Genomic DNA, 21,522 nt, shown 5'->3' with positions numbered 1-21,522 from the left:
TCACTGTATTGGGCTCTGCGGCCTGCGTCATGGGATGGAGGGATTTCCTCCCGTCCTCCGTCCCTCCATCCTTCTCCACAGATATGCGCGTCTGGCGCGCATGCGCCTGGCGTCTGCTCTCCTCTCTCTTCTGTGGCCCGGCAAACTATCGGCCCAGCGGTTGGGGGACGCTGATCTACACTGATCTTTTCACCTGTCTACCATTGTGCCCGAACCCCACTACTCCCAACCTCAGCTTGTCTTTAGTTGAGAACCTACTTCACCAGCCTTGACCTCTGCCTGCCTGATTAAGACTTTAACTCGGTACTGTGTTTCTGGTGTCGCCTACCCATTTTCACTTCAGTTGTTGGTAACATAGACTGGGGATTCGATGCAGTAAAGTCCAGATCACAGTATAGGGGTTTGAGTGTAGATACCAGGGAATCCCTTAAGACTCATTCCACTCCTGGGTTCAGCCCAAAGCAATATCTATAGCAACCCAGTCCATCCACATCATCTACTATAATATACACGACAACCAGAAATTTGCAAAACTCAACAAATAGGGCAAATTTTTTTAAAATGAAGACCATAGATGGGCACGTTTGTGCACACCATGGACCAGTCCAAAAAGTCCTACCTCCATCATCTAAATGAGTCCAAAAACCCCCAGCTTGGTGGCTTCCAAACATGTCAACAATTTCTTAAGACAAAGCTTGTGGACCTTCACCTACCTGCTCATGATATTCGATGCCCATGCTGAGGGTGTTTATCAAGATGGCAATCATGATCCCCCGATTGAAGTACTTGCTGTCCACAATTCTTTTCAGCCGATTGGTGAATTCTTTCCAAAGTTTGCATATCTTATTCGGCTTTTTCTCTTTGCTTCTGAATGTCTTCCCTTTCTGGACGTGATCTCTTTGGTCTCCATGCTTCAGGTCCTGCGTGAACTCATACACTCCATTGGTGTCTGACTCGTAGCTGTCAGAGTCGCTGAGTTCCAGTTCTGGATTCTCCACAAAACTGGCGCAGTAAGGGCAGTTCTGGAGCTCACAGATGATCTGGCTAGGTTGGGGACTTGGCAAGGAACAGGGGACGCTCAGATTCGATAATTTGCTGGAACTTCGGCAAAGGCCTGCAAGGAGGAAAAATAAAATGTTAAACTCTAGCGATATGCCATCACATTTCAGGGTGGAAGAACCCTTTTAAGAATCACATGACCACGCTCGCTGCTACTGATTTGTTGAGGAGTCACTTATTCTGACTCCTTTCATGGCACCACGTTGAGAACCAAGTTTGCCCATCATTTCCTCTTGAAAAGTTGTAGCCCCCATGGAGAGAGTGGTGGGTAGCAGGCTAGTTTGGGCCCCTTTATTTGCCTGGCTGTGGTCCTGGACAGTACTGTACTGGAATTTAAAGGGGAATCTGTTGACAGATCCCCATTAGGCTAATCCCTATATTACTTAAGGTCTCATCTAAGAAACCAGGATCAGTCGTTTCGATTCAACTCTTAGATACGAATTCTTACAAAACTATCAGTCACTTTTAATACAGAGTTAATATTGATGCCTGCCTTTCTGTAAGCATTGTGCGGGAAGCAGCAGTGCTGACACAGCCACAGCTTCCATTAAATTCACCATACACATGCAAATCAGTCTGCAGCTTTCATCTAAACATATGTGCTGTCAATGGTGAGATCCGCGCAGCGGCTTATAGGCGCTGTCCCCGAGGGAATGTTTATGAGATAAACACTGACGAGTTGAATATGACAGAAAAATACTTTTGAAAATTTGCCTCGTTTAGATTCCCATCCTACCTACCACCCGTCCCCCCGTCCCCGTCCCCGCCGAGTCCCGGGTGACATTGATCTCGACAAGGTGACGTTCACATAAAGGCAAGGGGACACTGATGTTGGAAATTTCTGTTATGGTCACGAGATCGAGTGCAACTTTTTTGCATAAGATTTTACAGTTAATGGCCACAAATTAATCTAAAAAGGTCAGGAATTCATTTTTTTATATTACATTGCTCCAAATCCCCTGCATAGACATAGGGAAAATCTGGGATGATGTGCCCAGATCCCCGAACGTGGTGGCCACTACACATACAACTGTATTGCTGTCCTCAGGACTGTCTGTGTGACTGCAGAGATGAGATGTGGCTGAAAGAAGCTGTCATGGAGGTCTGGGCCGAATGGAGAACATGAAGAAAGAGAACGTGTATAATCAGAGGCGATGCCACTGCATGTAATAGGCATGTAGCGCTGTATTCTCCTGTATGTTTGGTAGTGCTGAATGTAATGTCTATCCAAATATGTCTTCAGCACTAGGGCTGGGGGATTGGATTGAGAAATTAGCACATATGCATTGGGGCTTGGGTTGTAAATCTTCTGAGTCCCTGGGGAGAATTTATTAAGAAGTAAAATCTTGGGAGGTCCATGCTTCAGTATCTTAAATCTATGCTAGTTAGGAGTAGGCGTAATTTGGTGTAAGTGATATTTAAAGAGGACCTTTCATGGTTTTTAGTTATTTACTTGCGGGGTACCCTCTTCCCCCGCTGATGCTGCCACCCTGCCTGTTTTTTTTTAAATATTGCTTCTGCGCCCCACTGTGCCCCCTGCAGTTTTCCCGCTCAGTATGTTAATACCGAGCATCGGTACAAGGAGGAGGAGATGCCAGGGTTTCTCAATGGGGTGGAGAGGGGGCGTGACAAACACAGAAAGCAGGAGGACCTAAGGTGCACTGAAGTCCAAATTTGTATATGGAATTAAACTCAGTTTTCTCTGGAACGGGACAACGGATTTTCACCATCCAGGTATCATTTTCTTCAGCAGTATGCCCTGTTTAATAGGGTTGATCCTGCTGGAAGGTCTGACCCTGACATCAAGCAGCAAAAGTTTGGGGGTACATGGCGTTACAAGGTGTCCCTGCAGGACAAAGCCTCAGTTCACAGTCAGTTTACTCTGACGAGGCCTCTTGCGTTGCGTTCCATGCTGCCGGCTTTGAGAAATGGCCCGGCGCCCTTTTACTTCACTATAGTGGGGCACCCCAGAGCTCCAGTAAATGTTGCGCGATGTTAACAGGACTTTGTAAATGGCGTACGGTGAGAGTGCGGTGGGAGTGACAGGCACTGGAGAACGCGCCGTACTTGCCGCTAGCCTGGAGGAGGAAGTCGCCACTCTCCTCAGCAGAACGCCGCTATCAGACATTAGTCTCTCTTTAATGGAGCCGTTTCTCTCCAGATCACCACGCAGCTATTTATGTAGTGCAAATGTATGCAATTATACTTAAGTGTTTATGTTCCCATGCTATGAAGCCATTGCTCGTGATTTCCTTCCACTCGGCGGAGGGGCAGAGTAATGAGTTATTCACAACTGTGATTATTACCTTTAGCCATTATTATATAAGCCAGATCAGACCCCGCCAAGTCAAGGATCCAGCATGAATACTTAATAAACTCAGGACTCAGACGACATATTGACTCGTGAGAAGCTGCAAGTCCTTTTTATAAACCTTAAAGGGATAGCCTGATTCTGACTGTTGAGAAGAATCCCTCAATAATAAGCTGATCATGATGTGTTCCTGCTGCTGGTACCCTCCAGTGATCAGCTAGTAATGCATCAAAAATGTATTTGTTTACCTGCAGCGCCCCCAAAGGGGAAAGGAGGTAGTACATGACATCCATTAAAAGCAATAGGATGTGTAATGTATGGACGTGCTGAGTCCTCCAGAGCAAGAAATACTTTTTGCAGATGCTCTCTGGTCTGACGAATAATAGATACCCAGGAATACCATGTGGAGTACTTGAAAATGGGTGTCCGAAACCTGGCAAGTCACTTTCGAGGTGGATCTTTAAAGGATAACTGTTAATTTTTATTTTATTTGCTAATGTATTAGAGCTAGGCATGTATATATGAGTTAGTCTGTCAATGATTGCCAAAAGATCTGTAATCACCTATAATAACAGCTTTCATTAATGTCTCCTGTCCCTTCCACTGCTCCCTTAAAAGACCGCTGCTATGGCTCATCTGTATGCGGTTAGGAAGACAGAGGGGCGGTCCTTCACACTGCATGCCTGCATTAGGCTTCAGAGTGAGGAGGCGTGTCTCTCAGTAATCCAGTCTGATTGGCTGGCAGGGAGCTGCTGGCTACAGCAAGTTTGCATGTGACCTGAGGGAATGCAGTTTTGACCTCAGAGAACTGGCAGAGGAGCCTATCTTGAGAAGATCCTCATAATGTAGGATTCAAAACAGTGGTAACTAAGGGGAAAACTCAAGGAAAACGGTGGTAAGTGAAGAAACTAAAGATTGCTTTATGCATAATGCTGCTGCAGCAGTAACATATGCTAAAATGGATTTTTTTATGAAAATGACAGTTATCCTTTAAGTCCAACTCCAATACATCATAATAATGAGACTGAATATTAAAGAGGTTTTCCAGTACTTAGATACTGATGGTATAACCTCAGGATAGGTCATCAATACCAGATCGTTGGGTATCTGACACTCAACACCCCCACTGATTAGTTGTTTCGGACAGATGCCGGCACTGAAAACTATACAGAAGATGGATGCCCCATCCACTGTGTATGATGAGGTACTGCAGCTCAGCTACCAGAACGGGAGCTGAGCTGCAGTATGCTGGTTCTAGAAACTACATGGTGGATGGGGCCTTCTATCCACAGCACAGTTTCCGTCACATGCAGCTGCCACAAACAACTGATTGGTGGGGTTACCGAGTTTTGGATCCCCACCGATCTGATGATGATGACCTATCTTGAATATCAGAAATACAAAACAATTGGGTGGCTCCTGACTTTTGACCCAAAGAACTAAAGATAACAATCAAGAGATGTTCCTTACCATGTTCTCCTACTACATGATGGATCTTTCCATAGGACTCATTCAAGCTGACTGGGCTGTTCACCAAGCTGGCTGGAGTACTGCCGCTTCTTTTCGCTTTCGCCACAGTTCCAAGGCTGGCTTTACTGGTGGGTGAAGGCAGGATGGTGGGATAGTTCATGTTGGTGTGGTTGAGCGCAACATCCAGTTTGGTGTTTGAGGAAGCATTGGAAGACTTACAAGATTTCAACTGGTGTCCTTCAAAGTGGCAATCTGCATGGTAGATGCTGTGGACAGACTCACTTTTGGGTGATGCATTCTGATGACTAGGGGATGGTGGAAGAAGCCTAAGTTGACTTTTGGGCTTCATGATCTTCATCTCCATATCACATATCTCGGGACTTGACCTGGGCCCACGAGGACTACCATTAGTTATGTGATAATGATGATGATGGTGGTGATGAATTAAGTGATGGATGGAAGTGATTCTTCGTTTGCACTTGCGACCCCGGCCCTGTCCATTCATGGTACTGTTTGGGTTGACTTTTTTCCGACGCTTGTTTTGCCAGTTATTATATAGCCTTAGCGTCCGCCTCTTGACTTTCCTAAAGATGTGACAGATGTACTTTAGTAACTCCTCGTAGCAACTTCCCGGCTCAGAGAAGCTGGCGATTGTGCTGTCGTTGGAGAGGTAACGAGCCCGCTGCTCCTGCATTAATTGATTCTCCCGCTGTTTCGTTTCAGAAAACTGTGTTGCTATCACAACCAGGCACAAGTTTATCATGAAGAAAGAACCCACCTAAGGGAATAAACCATTGAGAGTAAAAATGGCTTGAAAGGAAATCCGAGAACACAAGGCACAATGTTAACATCACAATATGATCGAAACGCATAGAAACATATCAGAGATTACCCAATGGAGGGCATATCCCTTCCACTTTGGTGTAAGCAACACGGTATAAAGGGCATATTTGTTAAAAGATGATCTTATTAAATAGTGGAGGACCGGACGAAAGGTAGCCTTAAAGGTTATGTACACCTTTGGGGGCAAATTCTTTTTTATTATTGCATTGTGCTTATTTTGAACTAAAAATATATTTTTTAATTGGTCTTTATTAAAAATATGGAGCTCTTTTTTCTATACAGAGCTGAGATGCTCTAGTAGCACCCTTTGGATTTTCTGTCTTTTCCATCAGCCCAGGAGCTGACTGACTCCTTATCTCTGCTTTCTGACCTCTTAAACACTGATTATAGCTCAGTTCTTATCTTACTGATAAGAATGTGGCATCAATAAGTGTTTATGACCTCTCAGTAGTTAGAAATAACGTGTATTAGATGACTGGCACAAAGTGAAAGTTAAAATACCAGTCACACAGCTAGAAAAACAGTTAACTCTTTTTGACAGAATGGTTCAATATTTTTAATAAAGGCCAATTGAAAAAATTATTTTTAGCCCCAAATTTGTCAAATTCAATCTTTAAAAATTCGGCTCCGAAAGTATACATAGCCTTTAAGGCTGTATTAGACAGCCCGATTCTGCCGGCGATTGTCCTTCCCAGCAATCACTTGCTCCACAGCGGAGGAGACCGCTGAAATTACATGCAGCGGTCTCCTCCCCAGTATAGGCAGGAGCGATCTTTATACTCTTCCCTATACTCAATCATTGTTTGCCGGCAGCAGATCGTGATTAAACATGATGCCTCCAAACGATAATTTGTAAATCTGTCAAAAGATTTGGATTGCCCAATGAATAATCGTTTGCTCTTTCATCGGGTTATCGGCGGCAGTATCACACTGCCAGATGATCGCTAACAAGTGTTAACTTACTACCCAACCATTGGCAAAATCCGGGTGGGATCTAATGTCCAAAGCTGTCCATATGCGTTAGATTCCTCTTGACTTCCCCATAAGCTACATGTGTTTTCAGTGACAGAGGGGAATACATGGCTACCAGACTCTTCTAGTGGCAGCTTATATCCCGTAAGGCATGTTGAAGTCTATTATGTCCAATCCATCCCCCCCCCCCCATATGTGTCACTTGTAGACAGTGGGGACACCACCATACATATTAGATATTAGGTTAGTATGGGCCGTTAAGCTGCCTACCTAGGGGATCCATCTAATATGGTCATATTTTCACTGACACAGATTACCATTAGTGAAGGAATCTGGAAGAGTCTTAGCAAAAACCAAAGTGAATACACAAGCAACAGCATTTACTAACCATTGAACAGCTGGCTATAGCTACTAGAGAGGGGTCATTGATCCAGGGAGTTATTCTAATTGCCTGATTGAAGTAGGGAAGGTGGGGAAAATTGGCTTCTACGTCACAGTTTTTTTTTTTTGCCTTCCTCTGGATCAACTTGCAGGATGACAGGCCGAACTAGATGGACACATGTCTTTTTTTTTTACCTTATAAACTATGTTACTATGGCACTATACTATGTTAGCTGCCTGTCATGGTCCCTCAGGTGATAGATGTCAGCAGATCAAGGAGACTGGCTGAGCGTGGAGGACTCTAACAGCCTCCTCGATTTCTCTTGATTCAGTGTTGATAGGGTTAATGATCACTTCCCTTGTCTCAGCTGTTGCTCAGTGGTCATCACTTCTACCCCTTATAGTCTGACCCCACCCTTCTGACTATGCGGTAGATTGCTTCCTTTGGTTTTGGAAAGAGCTGGAGTGTGGTTCTCCCTGAGTTCCTGCTCATCCTTCTACAACGGAAGCTAAGTGTCTCGCTTGTTTGTATTTTGTCTTTTCCCCTTGGTTGTGGTTACTATACCTCAGGGAGATGCTTGTTCCTTCATCTTGGAAGGAACGGGTTGTCTCATCTGTGACATAATCTACCGCCATAACCGCCATTTCTTGTTCAGGTCAGTGCAGCTATGGATTCTACGTCTGCACTGGTCAAACAGATGCAGGGGCTGTCTTTGAAGGTAACAGACCTCTGCGCGACAGTCTTACAGATTCAGAAACCACAGGCGGCTCTGGTGGTGGGTACCAGGCCTGTCCTGAAACGAAGGTGGCTCTCCCGGACAGATTTTCTGGAGGTAGTGCCAATTTCATCCGGTTCAGGGAGTTGTGTAAATTATACTCCATACTCTTCTGGGAACGAGAGTCAATGTGTGGGTATGATTATTTCTTTGAGGTGACGCCCAGTCTTGGGCTTTTTCTCTGCCGACCGGATCACCGTCCCTCCAGTCAGTAGATTAATTTTTTTAGAGCCTTGGGTCTTATTTACGATGACCCGGATCTCTCAGGCTGAAACCAAGTTACGTGGTTTACGGCAGGGAGAGCGCTCCGTGGAGATCTATTGCTCTGAATTTAGGAGATGGGCTACGGATACAGAGTGGAATGATCCTGCTCTCCATAGCCAATTCTGTCAGGGTCTATCTGAGAGGCTGCTGGATGCGTTAGCCTTCCATGAAAATCCTGAGTCATTGGAAGCATGTCCCTGGCTGTACGTCTTGAGGGTCCTCACCAAAACAAGATGGCGGCGTCCTTTGACACTTATGGTAAAGAAAAACCTGTGATTGTGCCTTGTGATGTGCCTGTGCAGTTAGGGGGAGCTACTCCTGAGACTGCTGACAAGAGCTTTGGTCATATTAAAGGGGTCTGTTTTTGTTGTGGAAAGAAGGGTCATTTTGTAAATATTTGTCCGTACATTCAGTGTCAAGGTGAAAACAAAAGAAAAACGTTTAATCCTCAAATAACTATTGGCGGAGTGGGTGGGGAGCAAGAAAACCTTTGTCATTTACTGGTACTACCTGATTTCTCCTGTCTGCCGAGGTGGTGCTAGAGTCCAAAACTGTGGAAATCAAGGTGTTTATCGATAGTGAGGCAGGGGTTAACCTGATTGATGGGCAGTTCGTTTGCTTTCATGGGTTGACTACTAGTGCACTAGAGAAAAGCATTTCTGTCTTTGCAATTGATTCTGCACCTCTTACCCAAAAATGACCTTCGCAGGTGGTAAATGACAAAAGAGTGGGTGATTTCCATCAGGAATCTGTCTCATGTTATGTGTTGGAGGGTTTGCCTGCTCCGATGGTTTTGGGCTTACCATGGTTAAGCAAACATAACCCTACCATCGACTGGCAAGCAACACAGATTCTCAATTGGAGTGATGGACAACTGTCTCAATGCGTCTTTCTCTGTGGTCATCACTAAAACTGTACCCTTGTTCATTTACAAATTTTCCGATGTGTTTTCTGAGAGTGGTAACCAGGAGTTACCCCCGCATCGGGAGTATGATTGTCCCGTCAATCTTATTCCTGGAGCTAAACTGCCCAAATCTCGGTTGTATAATCTTTCGGAGCCCGAAAAATTGCGAGAGTATATTACCGAGAGCTTGGCGAAGGGTCATATCAGACCATACAAATACCCAGTGGCTGGTGGGTTTTTCTTTGTAAAAAAAAAAGATGGTACCCTTAGACCATGTCTGGACTTTCGTGAGCTCAACTGTATTACCGTCCGTGATCCTTACCCCCTTCCTTTGATTCTGGATTTGTTTAATCAAATTGTCGGTGCCAAGGTGTTCTCTAAATTGGATCTGAGGGGGGCATATAATTTGGTAAGGATCAAAGAGTGGGACTAATGGAAGACGGCCTTCAATACCCCTGAGGGTCATTTTGAGTATCTGGTCATGCCTTTTGGGTTAACCAATGCTCCAGCGGTTTTTCAACACTTTGTCAATGACATCTTTCATCATCTGGTGGGTAGATTTGTTGTTGTATATCTGGATGACATACTAATTTATTCTCCAGACATGGAGACTCATCAGGATCATGTGCGACGGGTGTTACAGATCCTAAGAGAGAATAAATTGTATGCGAAGATGGAAAAATGTGTTTTTGCTGTTCAAGAAGTGCAATTCCTGGGTTACCTGCTCACAACCTCAGGTTTTCGTATGGATCCCGAGAAAGTCCGTGCGGTGTTGGACTGGGTTTTTGGGATTCACCAAATACTACCGTAAATTCATCTTGAACTATTCGACTGTGGTTAAACCTTTAACAGACATGACTAAGAAGCGCGTCGATTTCTCTGTTTGGTCTGAGGCGGCATTACAAGCCTTTTCTGCTGTGAAGGAATGTTTTGCTTCAGCCCCTATTCTGGTGCAACCGGACGCGTCTCAGCCATTCATTGTAGAGGTTGAAGCATCCGAGGTAGGGGTGGGAGCAGTTTTGTCGCAAGGTCCTTCACCTAGTAAATGGCACTCATGTGCTTTTTTCTCTAAAAAAACTCTTGACTGGTGAAAGAAATTATGACATGGATAATAGGGAATTGCTGGCCATGAAGTTGTCTTTTGAAGAATGGCGCCATTGGCTGGAAGGAGGAATTCATCCTATTACGGTAATTACTGATCACAAAAATCTGGCTTACCTTGAGTCGGCTAAACTACTGAATCCAAGGCAGGCCAGATGGTTGCTGTTTTTCACCAGATTTAACTTCATTGTCATCTACCGCCCTGGGGTTAAGAACGTCAAGGCAGATGCTTTGTCGCGCAGCTTTCATGGGGGGTGGGAGTGATTCTAAAGATCCTAGTTCTATTTTGTCGGAAGGGGTAGTCATATCTGCCCTATATCCTGATCTTGAGGCTAAGGTGTTGGAGGCCCAAGAGGATGCATCGGACTCTTGTCCTCCAGGGAAATAGTTTGTTCCTTCAGACTTACGTCACAAGGTATTTGAGTAACATCACTGTACTGTCTTGGCTGGACATCCTGGGAGTAGGTCCACTGTCGATCTCATCTCGCGCAGATTTTGGTGGCCGGGGTTGCGTAAGTGTGTTGAGGACTATGTGTCAGCCTGTTGTACCTGTGCTCTTCTTCCATTACCCATCCCGTCCAGACCTTGGATGCATTTGTCCATGGACTTTATCAAGGATTTACCGAATTCTTCGGGAAAAACCGTGACCCTGGTGGTAGTTGATCAGTTTGGCAAAATGGCGCTGTCTACTCTACCTAATGCCAAAACTCTTGCACAGGTGTTTGTCAATAACATCGTAAAACTATATGGCATTCCCTCTGATGTGGTGTCTGATCGGGGCACTCAGTTTGTACAATTGTCCTTTTTTTCGGTTTTTCATCCTCAGTCGAAAGGACAGACGGAGAGCACCAATCAGAATATGGAGACTTACTTGAGATGTTTTGTTTCGGAGAACCAGGAGGAGTGGTCTTCATTCTTGTTGTTAGCTGAGTTTGCCATTAATAACCGTAGACAGGAGTCCACTGTGTTTAGTTTTGGGTTTTGGTTAAATTATTTTCAACAAATTAGTGTTACATCCACAGCCGCCACTGCTCTGCTCACCTCTCTCGGTGGCCTACACTGCTGTGTCTTTCTACTCCCACTGGCCTGGCTGCTGGGCTGGCTCTGTACCTCCATGCAGTTTATGGCCTGCTTACCAGCCAAGCCTTTCCTTCTCTGCCTGTAGGGTGCGTGCACTCCCTCCGGCTGTTAAAGGGTGCACAAGCGCACCCTAATCTTTACCAGCCATTGCATGGGAACTGTGGAGTACTTAAGGCACCTTCCCCTGTGGGAAGGTGCCTGAGCAATAGGTTTTCTAGCTTTTTAGTGTCCTGTAATTCTGCCCGGGTACCGACTTTCCACCCGTTCACGAGATTTTGACTTTCCGCTGCCTTACCCAACCTGTGCCTGGCTTCTAAATTGACCCTTTGCTGTTTGGCATGACCTGCTTATTGGATTTCTCATACTCTGCCTGCTCTGACCTCATCCTGTCCCTGACTATGGTTTTACCTGACCCCTCGGTGCTCTGCCCCAGTGTCTCTTGACCCATGTGGGTCAGCTGTCAATCACATGGAGATGACTCCAAGAGGTAGCGGCCTGGTTGTTCCCCTGCAATGAAATCCAGATCCATGTACAAGGGTGAGAACTGCCAGGATAACACACTTAGGTTTAGCCCAAAGCTAAATCTGTTACTTGACACAGTGTTTCCACATCCACTGCCGCAACAATTAGACCACTGAAATTTAATCAATTCCAAAACACTTTCTGCAAAAGTGGAAATACCCTTTAAAGCGGTGCACCATCTGGACAGCCCTAATTCATATACACTATTAGAGTTAGGGTACATGGATGTCAATACACAAATTGTGTGCATTTAGTTAAAAAAAAAAAGAAAAGGGAATTCTTGTGAGTTTCATACATTTTTGTCTGTGCCTGTGTAAACACATGCCGTAAACAAAAGCAAATGTTTTTGTTACATTGTTTTTGACGGCAGAACCCTAATTAGAGATGTCTCTGTCTACAGCCGGAAACAATTTGTGGATATATTCGACAGTAATTTTACATTAACCTCTTAACTGATGAATCAAATGAATATTTTTGCCTATAAATCACAAATAGAGGGACCTGGGACAAAAATTCCATCACTAAGTGATCGCCTCCATTTTACAGTTGGGGGCTATATGTTGTTGGATGGGATGACTTAGCATCCAATGGCCATATGCTTTGTTACAGTGGCCAGACCACCAGAGAAATGTATTCATTGTGGGGTCTGAAAGAAATGGGATGAAAGAATATAAAAAAACAAATAAATACAGAATGACACTTCCAGGTCTAAATTTATCCCAGAACATAAAATGATGTCACAACTTGCAGAAAAAGTGGTAAACTCCCAACATCTGGTAGACAAATGTGACAAATCTGATACTTACTATTATAAGTAGTATAAAATATATAAAATTGTAAAAAGAATGTGCATCCATGACATAGTACATGATGTCCACCCACCCTTCCAGGGTTATAACCTACAGGAGAAGAAAGAGGGGAACGTTAGAACACAATGAAACAAGCACTTTACTCTAGGATAAGCTGCACCGATCCACAATAGTTATATTCATGTACATAGGAGCAGTATTATAGTAGTTATATTCTTGTACATAGGAGCAGTATTATAGTAGTTATATTCTTGTACATAGGAGCAGTATTATAGTAGTTATATTCTTGTACATAGGGGGCAGTATTATAGTAGTTATATTCTTGTACATAGGAGCAGTATTATAGTAGTTATATTCTTGTACATAGGAGCAGTATTATAGTAGTTATATTCTTGTACATAGGAGGCAGTATTATAGTAGTTATATTCTTGTACATAGGAGCAGTATTATAGTAGTTATATTCTTGTACATAGGGGGCAGTATTATAGTAGTTATATTCTTGTACATAGGAGCAGTATTATAGTAGTTATATTCTTGTACATAGGAGCAGTATTATAGTAGTTATATTCTTGTACATAGGAGCAGTATTATAGTAGTTATATTCTTGTACATAGGGGCAGTATTATAGTAGTTATATTCTTGTACATAGGAGCAGTATTATAGTAGTTATATTCTTGTACATAGGGGGCAGTATTATAGTAGTTATATTCTTGTACATAGGAGCAGTATTATAGTAGTTATATTCTTGTACATAGGAGCAGTATTATAGTAGTTATATTCTTGTACATAGGAGGCAGTATTATAGTAGTTATATTCTTGTACATAGGAGCAGTATTATAGTAGTTATATTCTTGTACATAGGGGGCAGTATTATAGTAGTTATATTCTTGTACATAGGAGCAGTATTATAGTAGTTATATTCTTGTACATAGGAGCAGTATTATAGTAGTTATATTCTTGTACATAGGGGCAGTATTATAGTAGTTATATTCTTGTACATAGGAGCAGTATTATAGTAGTTATATTCTTGTACATAGGAGCAGTATTATAGTAGTTATATTCTTGTACATAGGAGGCAGTATTATAGTAGTTATATTCTTGTACATAGGAGCAGTATTATAGTAGTTATATTCTTGTACATAGGAGCAGTATTATAGTAGTTATATTCTTGTACATAGGAGCAGTATTATAGTAGTTATATTCTTGTACATAGGAGCAGTATTATAGTAGTTATATTCTTGTACATAGGGGCAGTATTATAGTAGTTATATTCTTGTACATAGGAGCAGTATTATAGTAGTTATATTCTTGTACATAGGAGCAGTATTATAGTAGTTATATTCTTGTACATAGGAGGCAGTATTATAGTAGTTATATTCTTGTACATAGGAGCAGTATTATAGTAGTTATATTCTTGTACATAGGAGCAGTATTATAGTAGTTATATTCTTGGACATAGGAGCAGTATTATAGTAGTTATATTCTTGTACATAGGAGGCAGTATTATAGTAGTTATATTCTTGTACATAGGAGGCAGTATTATAGTAGTTATATTCTTGTACATTGTACATAGGAGCAGTATTATAGTAGTATTATTGTTGTACATAGGAGCAGTATTATAGTAGTTATATTCTTGTACATAGGAGCAGTATTATAGTAGTTATATTCTTGTACATAGGAGGCAGTATTATAGTAGTTATATTCTTGTACATAGGAGCAGTATTATAGTAGTTATATTATTGTACATAGGAGCAGTATTATAGTAGTTATATTCCTGTACATAGGAGCAGTATTATAGTAGTTATATTCTTGTACATAGGAGGCAGTATTATAGTAGTTATATTCTTGTACATAGGAGCAGTATTATAATAGTTATATTCTTGTACATAGGAGGCAGTATTATAGTAGTTATATTCTTGTACATAGGAGCAGTATTATAGTAGTTATATTCTTGTACATAGGGGCAGTATTATAGTAGTTATATTCTTGTACCTAGGAGCAGTATTATAGTAGTTATATTCTTGTACATAGGAGTAGTATTATAGTAGTTATATTCTTGTACATAGGAGCAGTATTATAGTAGTTATATTCTTGTACATAGGAGCAGTATTATAGTAGTTATATTCTTGTACATAGGGGCAGTATTATAGTAGTTATATTCTTGTACATAGGGGCAGTATTATAGTAGTTATATTCTTGTACATAGGAGCAGTATTATAGTAGTTATACTCTTGTACATAGGAGCAGTATTATAGTAGTTATATTCTTGTACATAGGAGCAGTATTATAGTAGTTATATTCTTGTACATAGGAGCAGTATTATAGTAGTTATATTCTTGTACACAGGAGCAGTAATATAGTAGTTATATTTTTGTACATAGGAGCAGTATTATAGTAGTTATACTCTTGTACATAGGAGCAGTATTATAGTAGTTATATTCTTGTATATAGGTGGCAGTATTATAGTAGTTATACTCTTGTACATAGGAGCAGTATTATAGTAGTTATATTCTTGTACATAGGAGGGAATATTATTACTTCATGACTCTAGTGACAAAATACCAAAACAAATCACCAAAATCCTGAATTTGCCAGTACCTAGTAAGAATATAAAGGGTTAAAAAGTATAAAATTGTTACATTGTTTTTGCATTTGCGTTTCGAATTCCTTTGTCATAATTAAAATGCATAAAGAAGATAATTAATTCTAGGCAGACAAAGGTCTGTGCGCTCACAGCATGAAATTATTTATCAACCTGAGATCGCCTCCTGATGATCACCAGTGTATATTGGAACCAGACTGTTCACTTAGGGGACACTGCACTTTTCCAGTATGTGTGTTCTGTACTTTTCACTGGTGGAGATGGCAGAGAAGGTAAAGGGGCACAGAGACCCCACTGCCGACATTAATTGGACTTTATGGCTGGGCCATATATCACACGGTCGGAGGTTCATTTGAATAACCAGCATGTAATTCTACTTTTCTAGTTGGTCAGCGGGCAACTTGCCTGGTAATTAAGAAAATTGGTACCAACATTAAACTGTCACCAGCAACAGTAGTTAACCCCTTATGGCCAGAGACCAGCAGGAAGGTTGATTTAACTCTTTCATGGCTGAAAAGCTGGCAACCGTAACTCATAGCCAGCATGATACATTCTCATCATTTGTAGCGCGATCATCAGGCCGCAGACAATAAAGCTTCTACAATAAAAAAAAGCCGCATCCGTGCCACAGAAAACCCCACGCGGAGTTTGTGTTTTCAGCAACAACACTGGGGTCGGACTCTATGGAGATGCATATTTCATGTTTAATTTAGGCCGACGCACAATTAGCATTTGTTCTTTTTTCATGCTGCAAGGACCATGAAATTGCTTTTTTCCCCCTAAATTTGGCATTATTTCTTTTTTTCCAGCACATTGCTAACCCACCTCGAACCCACAGCAGGGTAGATTCACATGCAGATGTCTCACAGTTAGGCCTCTTTCACACTACAGTTTTTTGCGTTCCGTATACGGTCCGTTTTTTGCGTTCCGTATACGGTCCGTATACGGAACCATTCATTTCAATGGTTCCGCAAAAAAACAGAATGTGTTCCGTATGCATTCCGTTTCCGTATTTCCGTTTTTCCGTTCCGTTGAAAAGATAGAACATGTCCTATATTTGGCCGAGAATCACAGTCCGTGGCTCCATTCAAGTCAATGGGGCCGCAAAAAAAACGGAACACATACGGAAATGCATCCGTATGTCTTCCGTATCCGTTCCGTTTTTTGCGGAACCATCAATTGAAAATGTTATGCCCAGCCCAATTTTTAATATGAAATTACTGTATACTGTATTTGCCATACGGAAAAACGGAACGGAACAACGGAACGGAAACGGAACCACAACGGAAGCAAAAAACGGAACAACGGATCCGTGAAAAACGGAACGCAAAACACTGAATGCAACATACTGTAGTGTGAAAGAGGCCTTAAAGAGATACTCCAATTTTAATTATGCCTTGGAGAGTCCACTGCACTTCTTGAAAGGGTTGTCCACTTTGAACTACCCCTTTTAATTCGAAGAATGCCCCCCAGTAATAAGAAAATCACAGCTGTAATCAATGTGCAATCCCGGCAGCAAGTGCTTCATTTTCCTGCAGCTCCCCCGCAGGAGAAATGAAGTATTACACAGTTGCCAGTGCTCTATAATTTGCAGTATGATCGGTGGAAATCTCAGCTCATAGACTTGCACCGACCATGGTGCCGAAAGCTTCCTTTGATTATACCATCTGATTGAAGGTTCTAGATTAGGGATCAGCAACCTCCGGCTCTCCAGCTGTTCTGAGACTACAACTCCCAGAATACTCCTTTCACTTTTATGGCAGTTACAAGAACAGTTGAGCAAATATGCATGCTGGGAGTTGTAGTTTCACAGCTGCTGGAATGCCGAAAGTTGCTGACCCCTGTTCTAGATGTCGCCTTCCTGCATGTCCACTGGTGGAGCTGCTGAACATACCGGCTCTGTCCTGAGAGCTGCTGGCCAACTCCCTCTATACACTTAGGGACACAACAATTAGCGGCTGCCAGGCACTACTGGCGCTACCTTTTTTCAGATGGTCCCGATAACCATGCTTGAGAAAGGCTTCCTGGAGCTGGGCCCTTGCATGGGTGAATAAAGGCTGGTAGACTAGTCTGGACCTGGCCCTGCAAGGCTTGCACCTTTATATCATTGCCCAGTGATGCTGACCTCTTTGAAGAATGCATATTTAAAGTAATATTCTATATTATCATATACATTACATATATTAGTACTATATGGTTGTATTATAGTCTTATCCTTTCATAATATGAGCTGTATATAGCAGTATTATATTTCCACTATATGGACTGTATATAGAAGTCTTATATTTCCATTTTATGGGCTGTATATAGCAGTCTTCTCTTTCCACTATATGGGCTGTATATAGCAGTATTATATTTTCACTATATGGGCTGTATATAGCAGTATTATATTTCCACTATGCGGGCTGTATATAGCAGTCTTATTTTTCCATTATGTGGGCTGTATATAGCAGTATTATATTTCCACTATATGGGCTGTATATAGCAGTATTATATTTCCACTATATGGGCTGTATATAGCAGTATTATATTTCCACTATATGGGCTGTATATAGAAGTCTTATCTTTCCATTGTATGGGCTGTATATAGCAGTGAAATCTTTCCATTATGTGGGCTGTATATAGTAGTGATATCTTTCCATTATATGGTGGTATTACATGGGCTGTATATGACAGTATTATCTTTCCACTATATAGGCTGTATATAGCAGTATTATATTTCCATAATATGAGCTGTATATCGCAGTATTATATTTCCATTATATGAGCTGTATATAGCAGTATTATATTTCCACTCTATGGGCTTTATATAGCAGTCTTATCTTTCTATTATATGGTGGTATTACATGGACTGTATATGACAGTATTATCTTGGCACTATATGTTATAATGTTGGCTTTGTATGGCAGTAATACCTTGGCGTTATATATCTGTATTATTTGGGCTGAAGCGGTATAGAAGTAACTCTATATTTGGGCTCTTCTCAGGCCCGCGGGATATATTTGTATTTACAACCTGGGAAAGTGAATGGTGACACATGTCGGCCCTGCACATCCTGCGGCTGTGGCCCCGGCTATGACAGTGCACCCATGGATGGGGTCTTCTCCCTCTTGGATTCTGTGGCCTTTTCCAGACCTCTAATATAAATAGGATTACTATGAAGCCGCAGAGAGGAGGATGAAATCAAGCTCTTCATTACATCAGAAGTGCCTGGACGTGACCCGTGAGTGCAAGGCAAGTGCTAAAGACCAAAAGCTGGGGTTTGTTACCCAACTTTCCCAGGATCCAGACCGGCTCAGCTACACAGAGATCTATCCCATGATGCTGTATTGCTGCATTAGTAGTCAGACCGGCCGTGCCGGATCCATCCATGATGCTGTATTGCTGCATTAGTAGTCAGACCGGCCGTGCCGGATCCATGTGGCAGTGAATTCAGGAGCTGCATCATCACATGCATCACGTGTATATTATGTCCAATGGCCTCAGTTTTACTTTGCCTTTAAAGAGCGCATTGTAAAATAATACAATTATCAAAAGATGTAGCAGAGCTAAATATGTTATGTAATTGTTGTGTGCGCGGTGTTCACTGGGATGGGGTCATGCAGAAGGTATAGCTAAAGTCCCATGTAAAACCTCTGATGATACGATGAACGGAGCCATATTACAAACTGAGCTCGACTATATTGGTCTATATAAAGTACTAAACAAACAGAAAACACATGAATCAGGCTAAATGACAAACTCAGCTCATTATATCTGTCGAGATCAAGTCTGCAGGAAGACAGGCTGGCTATAGGACTTGAATTTAACCGTAGATAATACATAAATTGGGCCAAATGACAAACTCACTACTACTTTACCAAGTACATCTTCCATACAAATCATCGGTTTCGTTGCTAGAACAACAGCGATAGCACATGAAGTGATTAAAAACTCGGCTCTGCTACATCTGTCTATATTAAGTCAAGCTCCCACGTATTGTGCTGGCTGTAGCACTGTGCTGCCAGATAACAAGTGACAAACACAGCTCTGGTACGTCTGTCTATACTAAGTGCATCAGCAGTTAATGATACAGATAATGCATGGATTAATCCAAATGGCCAATCCAGCTCTGCTACATCAGTCTATGTCAAGTGCATCACGTTAGCTGTAATGTTATAACCACAGACATGACCAATGCACCCCTGCTACATCGATCTACATCAAGAGCATCTGCCGCGTTGGCTGGCGCTCCGGAATCACAGATAATGCACAAATTAGACCAAATGACAAACTCATTCCTGCTACATCTCTATCCAGTGCATCACGCGGGCGGTCGCACCTGTATTCCCACAGCCGGAATGAGATTAGCAGAAGGAAGAAGAATTAGAACTTTCCGAGAAATATAATGAGGAGTTTACAATTTGCTTGTAATTTGTGTCTCCGTTAGGGCTCATGCACACGAACGTATTTTCTTTCCGTTTTTTTTTTGCGGACCGTATGCGGAACTATTCACTTAATGGGTCCGCAAAAAAAAATATGGAAGTTACTCCGTGTGCTTTCCGTTTTCCGTATGTCCGTATTTCCGTTCTGCCCAAAAATATAACATGTCCTATTATTGTCCGCATTACGGACAAGGATAGGACTGTTCTATTAGGGGCCGGCTGTTCCGTTCCGCAAAATACGGAATGCACACGGACGTCATCTGTATTTTTTGCGGGCGGCAAAATACATACGGTCGTGTGCATGAGGCCTTAGTGAGAGACTTGCCGAGGAAGTCTTCGTTCTGTCCAGTTATCAGAGCTTGTATCTCTGGCGCCAGCGGACCACTCCTGAGCTTTCCTTAATCCGCCCGATTCCCTATCAATTTGGAGGAGTTAGACCTGCAGGTAGGTGCCCTCAGCTACCTTGTCTGAGGGCATCTGACGCAGTGAGGGAGTCTGGGATCACTCGTCCTTAAAGGGCTCATCCACTAAATAAAGCTAAATCACTGTTTAATGGAAATTTTATTTGCTGTCAGTGAATGGAAACAATATGGTTTAGGGCTCATGCACACAAACGCATTTTTTCCATTTTGTTCCGTTTTTTACAGGTCCATATGCAAAGCCATTCATTTCAATGGATCTGTAAAAAAAAAAAAATACTGAAATGGCTCCGTCTGCATTCTGTTTACGTATCTCCGCATGTCCGTTTCGCAAAAAAATTGAATATGTCCTTTTCTTGTCCGCTTTGCAGACAGGCATTGTTACAATGGATCCGCAAAAACAAACGGATGCAACACGGGTGTCATCCGTTTATTTTTATTTTTTGCGGACTGCAAAACACGTACGGTCGTGTGCATGAGCCCTTACATATAGTAGCTAAAATGACTCAAAATTAAAAGCATTTCCCAGATTAGAAGGATTGTCTCATGTCAGAGAGGTGCGGGTCCCACCTCCAGGACCTGTTCCTATCTCCAGAGTGCCCCCCTCCCCCCCAAAGTGAAGGAGAGCAGCCGTACCCTCCATTCACCGCGATGGGCGTCCCGAGAGTAGCCGATCGCTGGCTTGGGTGGATAGGGGGGCCCTGTTCTGGAGATAGGAGCAAGTCCCGGAGGTGGGACCGGGTGTCAGCCCCCCACCAGTCTGATACTGGGAATGGAGCATGCTGGGAGTTGTAGTTTCACAATAGCTGGAGTGCTGAAGGTTGCTGAACCCTGGCCTACACAGTTACATTGTAACAAAACCCCTAGCTGTGTGATGGTAGGATTGGGATCTCAGACTCTGACTGTAAACAACGAATGTATAAATTCACTGAGAGCAAGCAGAGATCTTGAAACAGTATTATAGAGTGACTGGACAACCCTTTGAGAATAATTTCTCTTAAAATTTCAATTTTTTTTTTTTACAATATCTGTTTCTGGGAAAACTGAGTGACAAATGATAGCCAACAATACAGGCCTCTGAGTCGCCCAGCTTTCCCAGCCCGAACGCCGTATCTCCCCAGTTAGGCTTTAATATAAGCCCCAGTGCTCTGCTTGTCATACAGGGAAGGTGGGCGACAACCCTGTGGGAGCTGTAATCTATTGGTTGTCACCTGTGTAATAGAGAGGGGTCTCCTGTTTAGGACCCGAGTCCTTTATAACTCATCGTCTCTCAGTCTGGAGGACCCAACGTGTCCATATATTACTAAGAATACCCATTGGTTTCAATGAGAAGAGTGTAATACTAAATACTGCCTGTGGGGGCGCTGCTGAAAAATGGAACACTTACTGCCAGATTCCTCCACAGATTACAGAAGACCCTGTCATTATTTCATCAGGGGAGCTGTCCAACAAAGAGGGCTTATCCGAAGTGGAGAGACCCTTTAATTAGGGGGGAGGGGGGGGGCTTCTTAAATGGTGTCAGGAAAAAAAACGTGGCTGCACCTGTAAGTGGTGACAGGCGGCGGGGTGTCTCCAGTTACACGGC

At 42.6% G+C, this 21,522-nt stretch overlaps 1 protein-coding gene across 1 annotated transcript in view; it reads right to left on the bottom strand.

Moving 5' to 3' along the window:
* The window catches only part of CACNA1H (calcium voltage-gated channel subunit alpha1 H), a 178,958-nt gene that overhangs the window by 103,306 nt on the left and 54,130 nt on the right, over nt 1-21,522 (bottom strand). The window contains 3 exon segments of the mRNA XM_044303896.1: nt 714-1,114; nt 4,841-5,618; nt 12,490-12,582. Coding sequence (XP_044159831.1) covers nt 714-1,114; nt 4,841-5,618; nt 12,490-12,582 — 1,272 coding nt within the window.

This window comes from Bufo gargarizans, chromosome 8, assembly GCF_014858855.1.
Source record: "Bufo gargarizans isolate SCDJY-AF-19 chromosome 8, ASM1485885v1, whole genome shotgun sequence".
Classification (NCBI taxonomy): domain Eukaryota; kingdom Metazoa; phylum Chordata; class Amphibia; order Anura; family Bufonidae; genus Bufo; species Bufo gargarizans.
The sequence above is the reverse complement of the archived record's forward strand: the minus strand, read 5'-3'. Positions and strand labels throughout refer to the sequence as shown.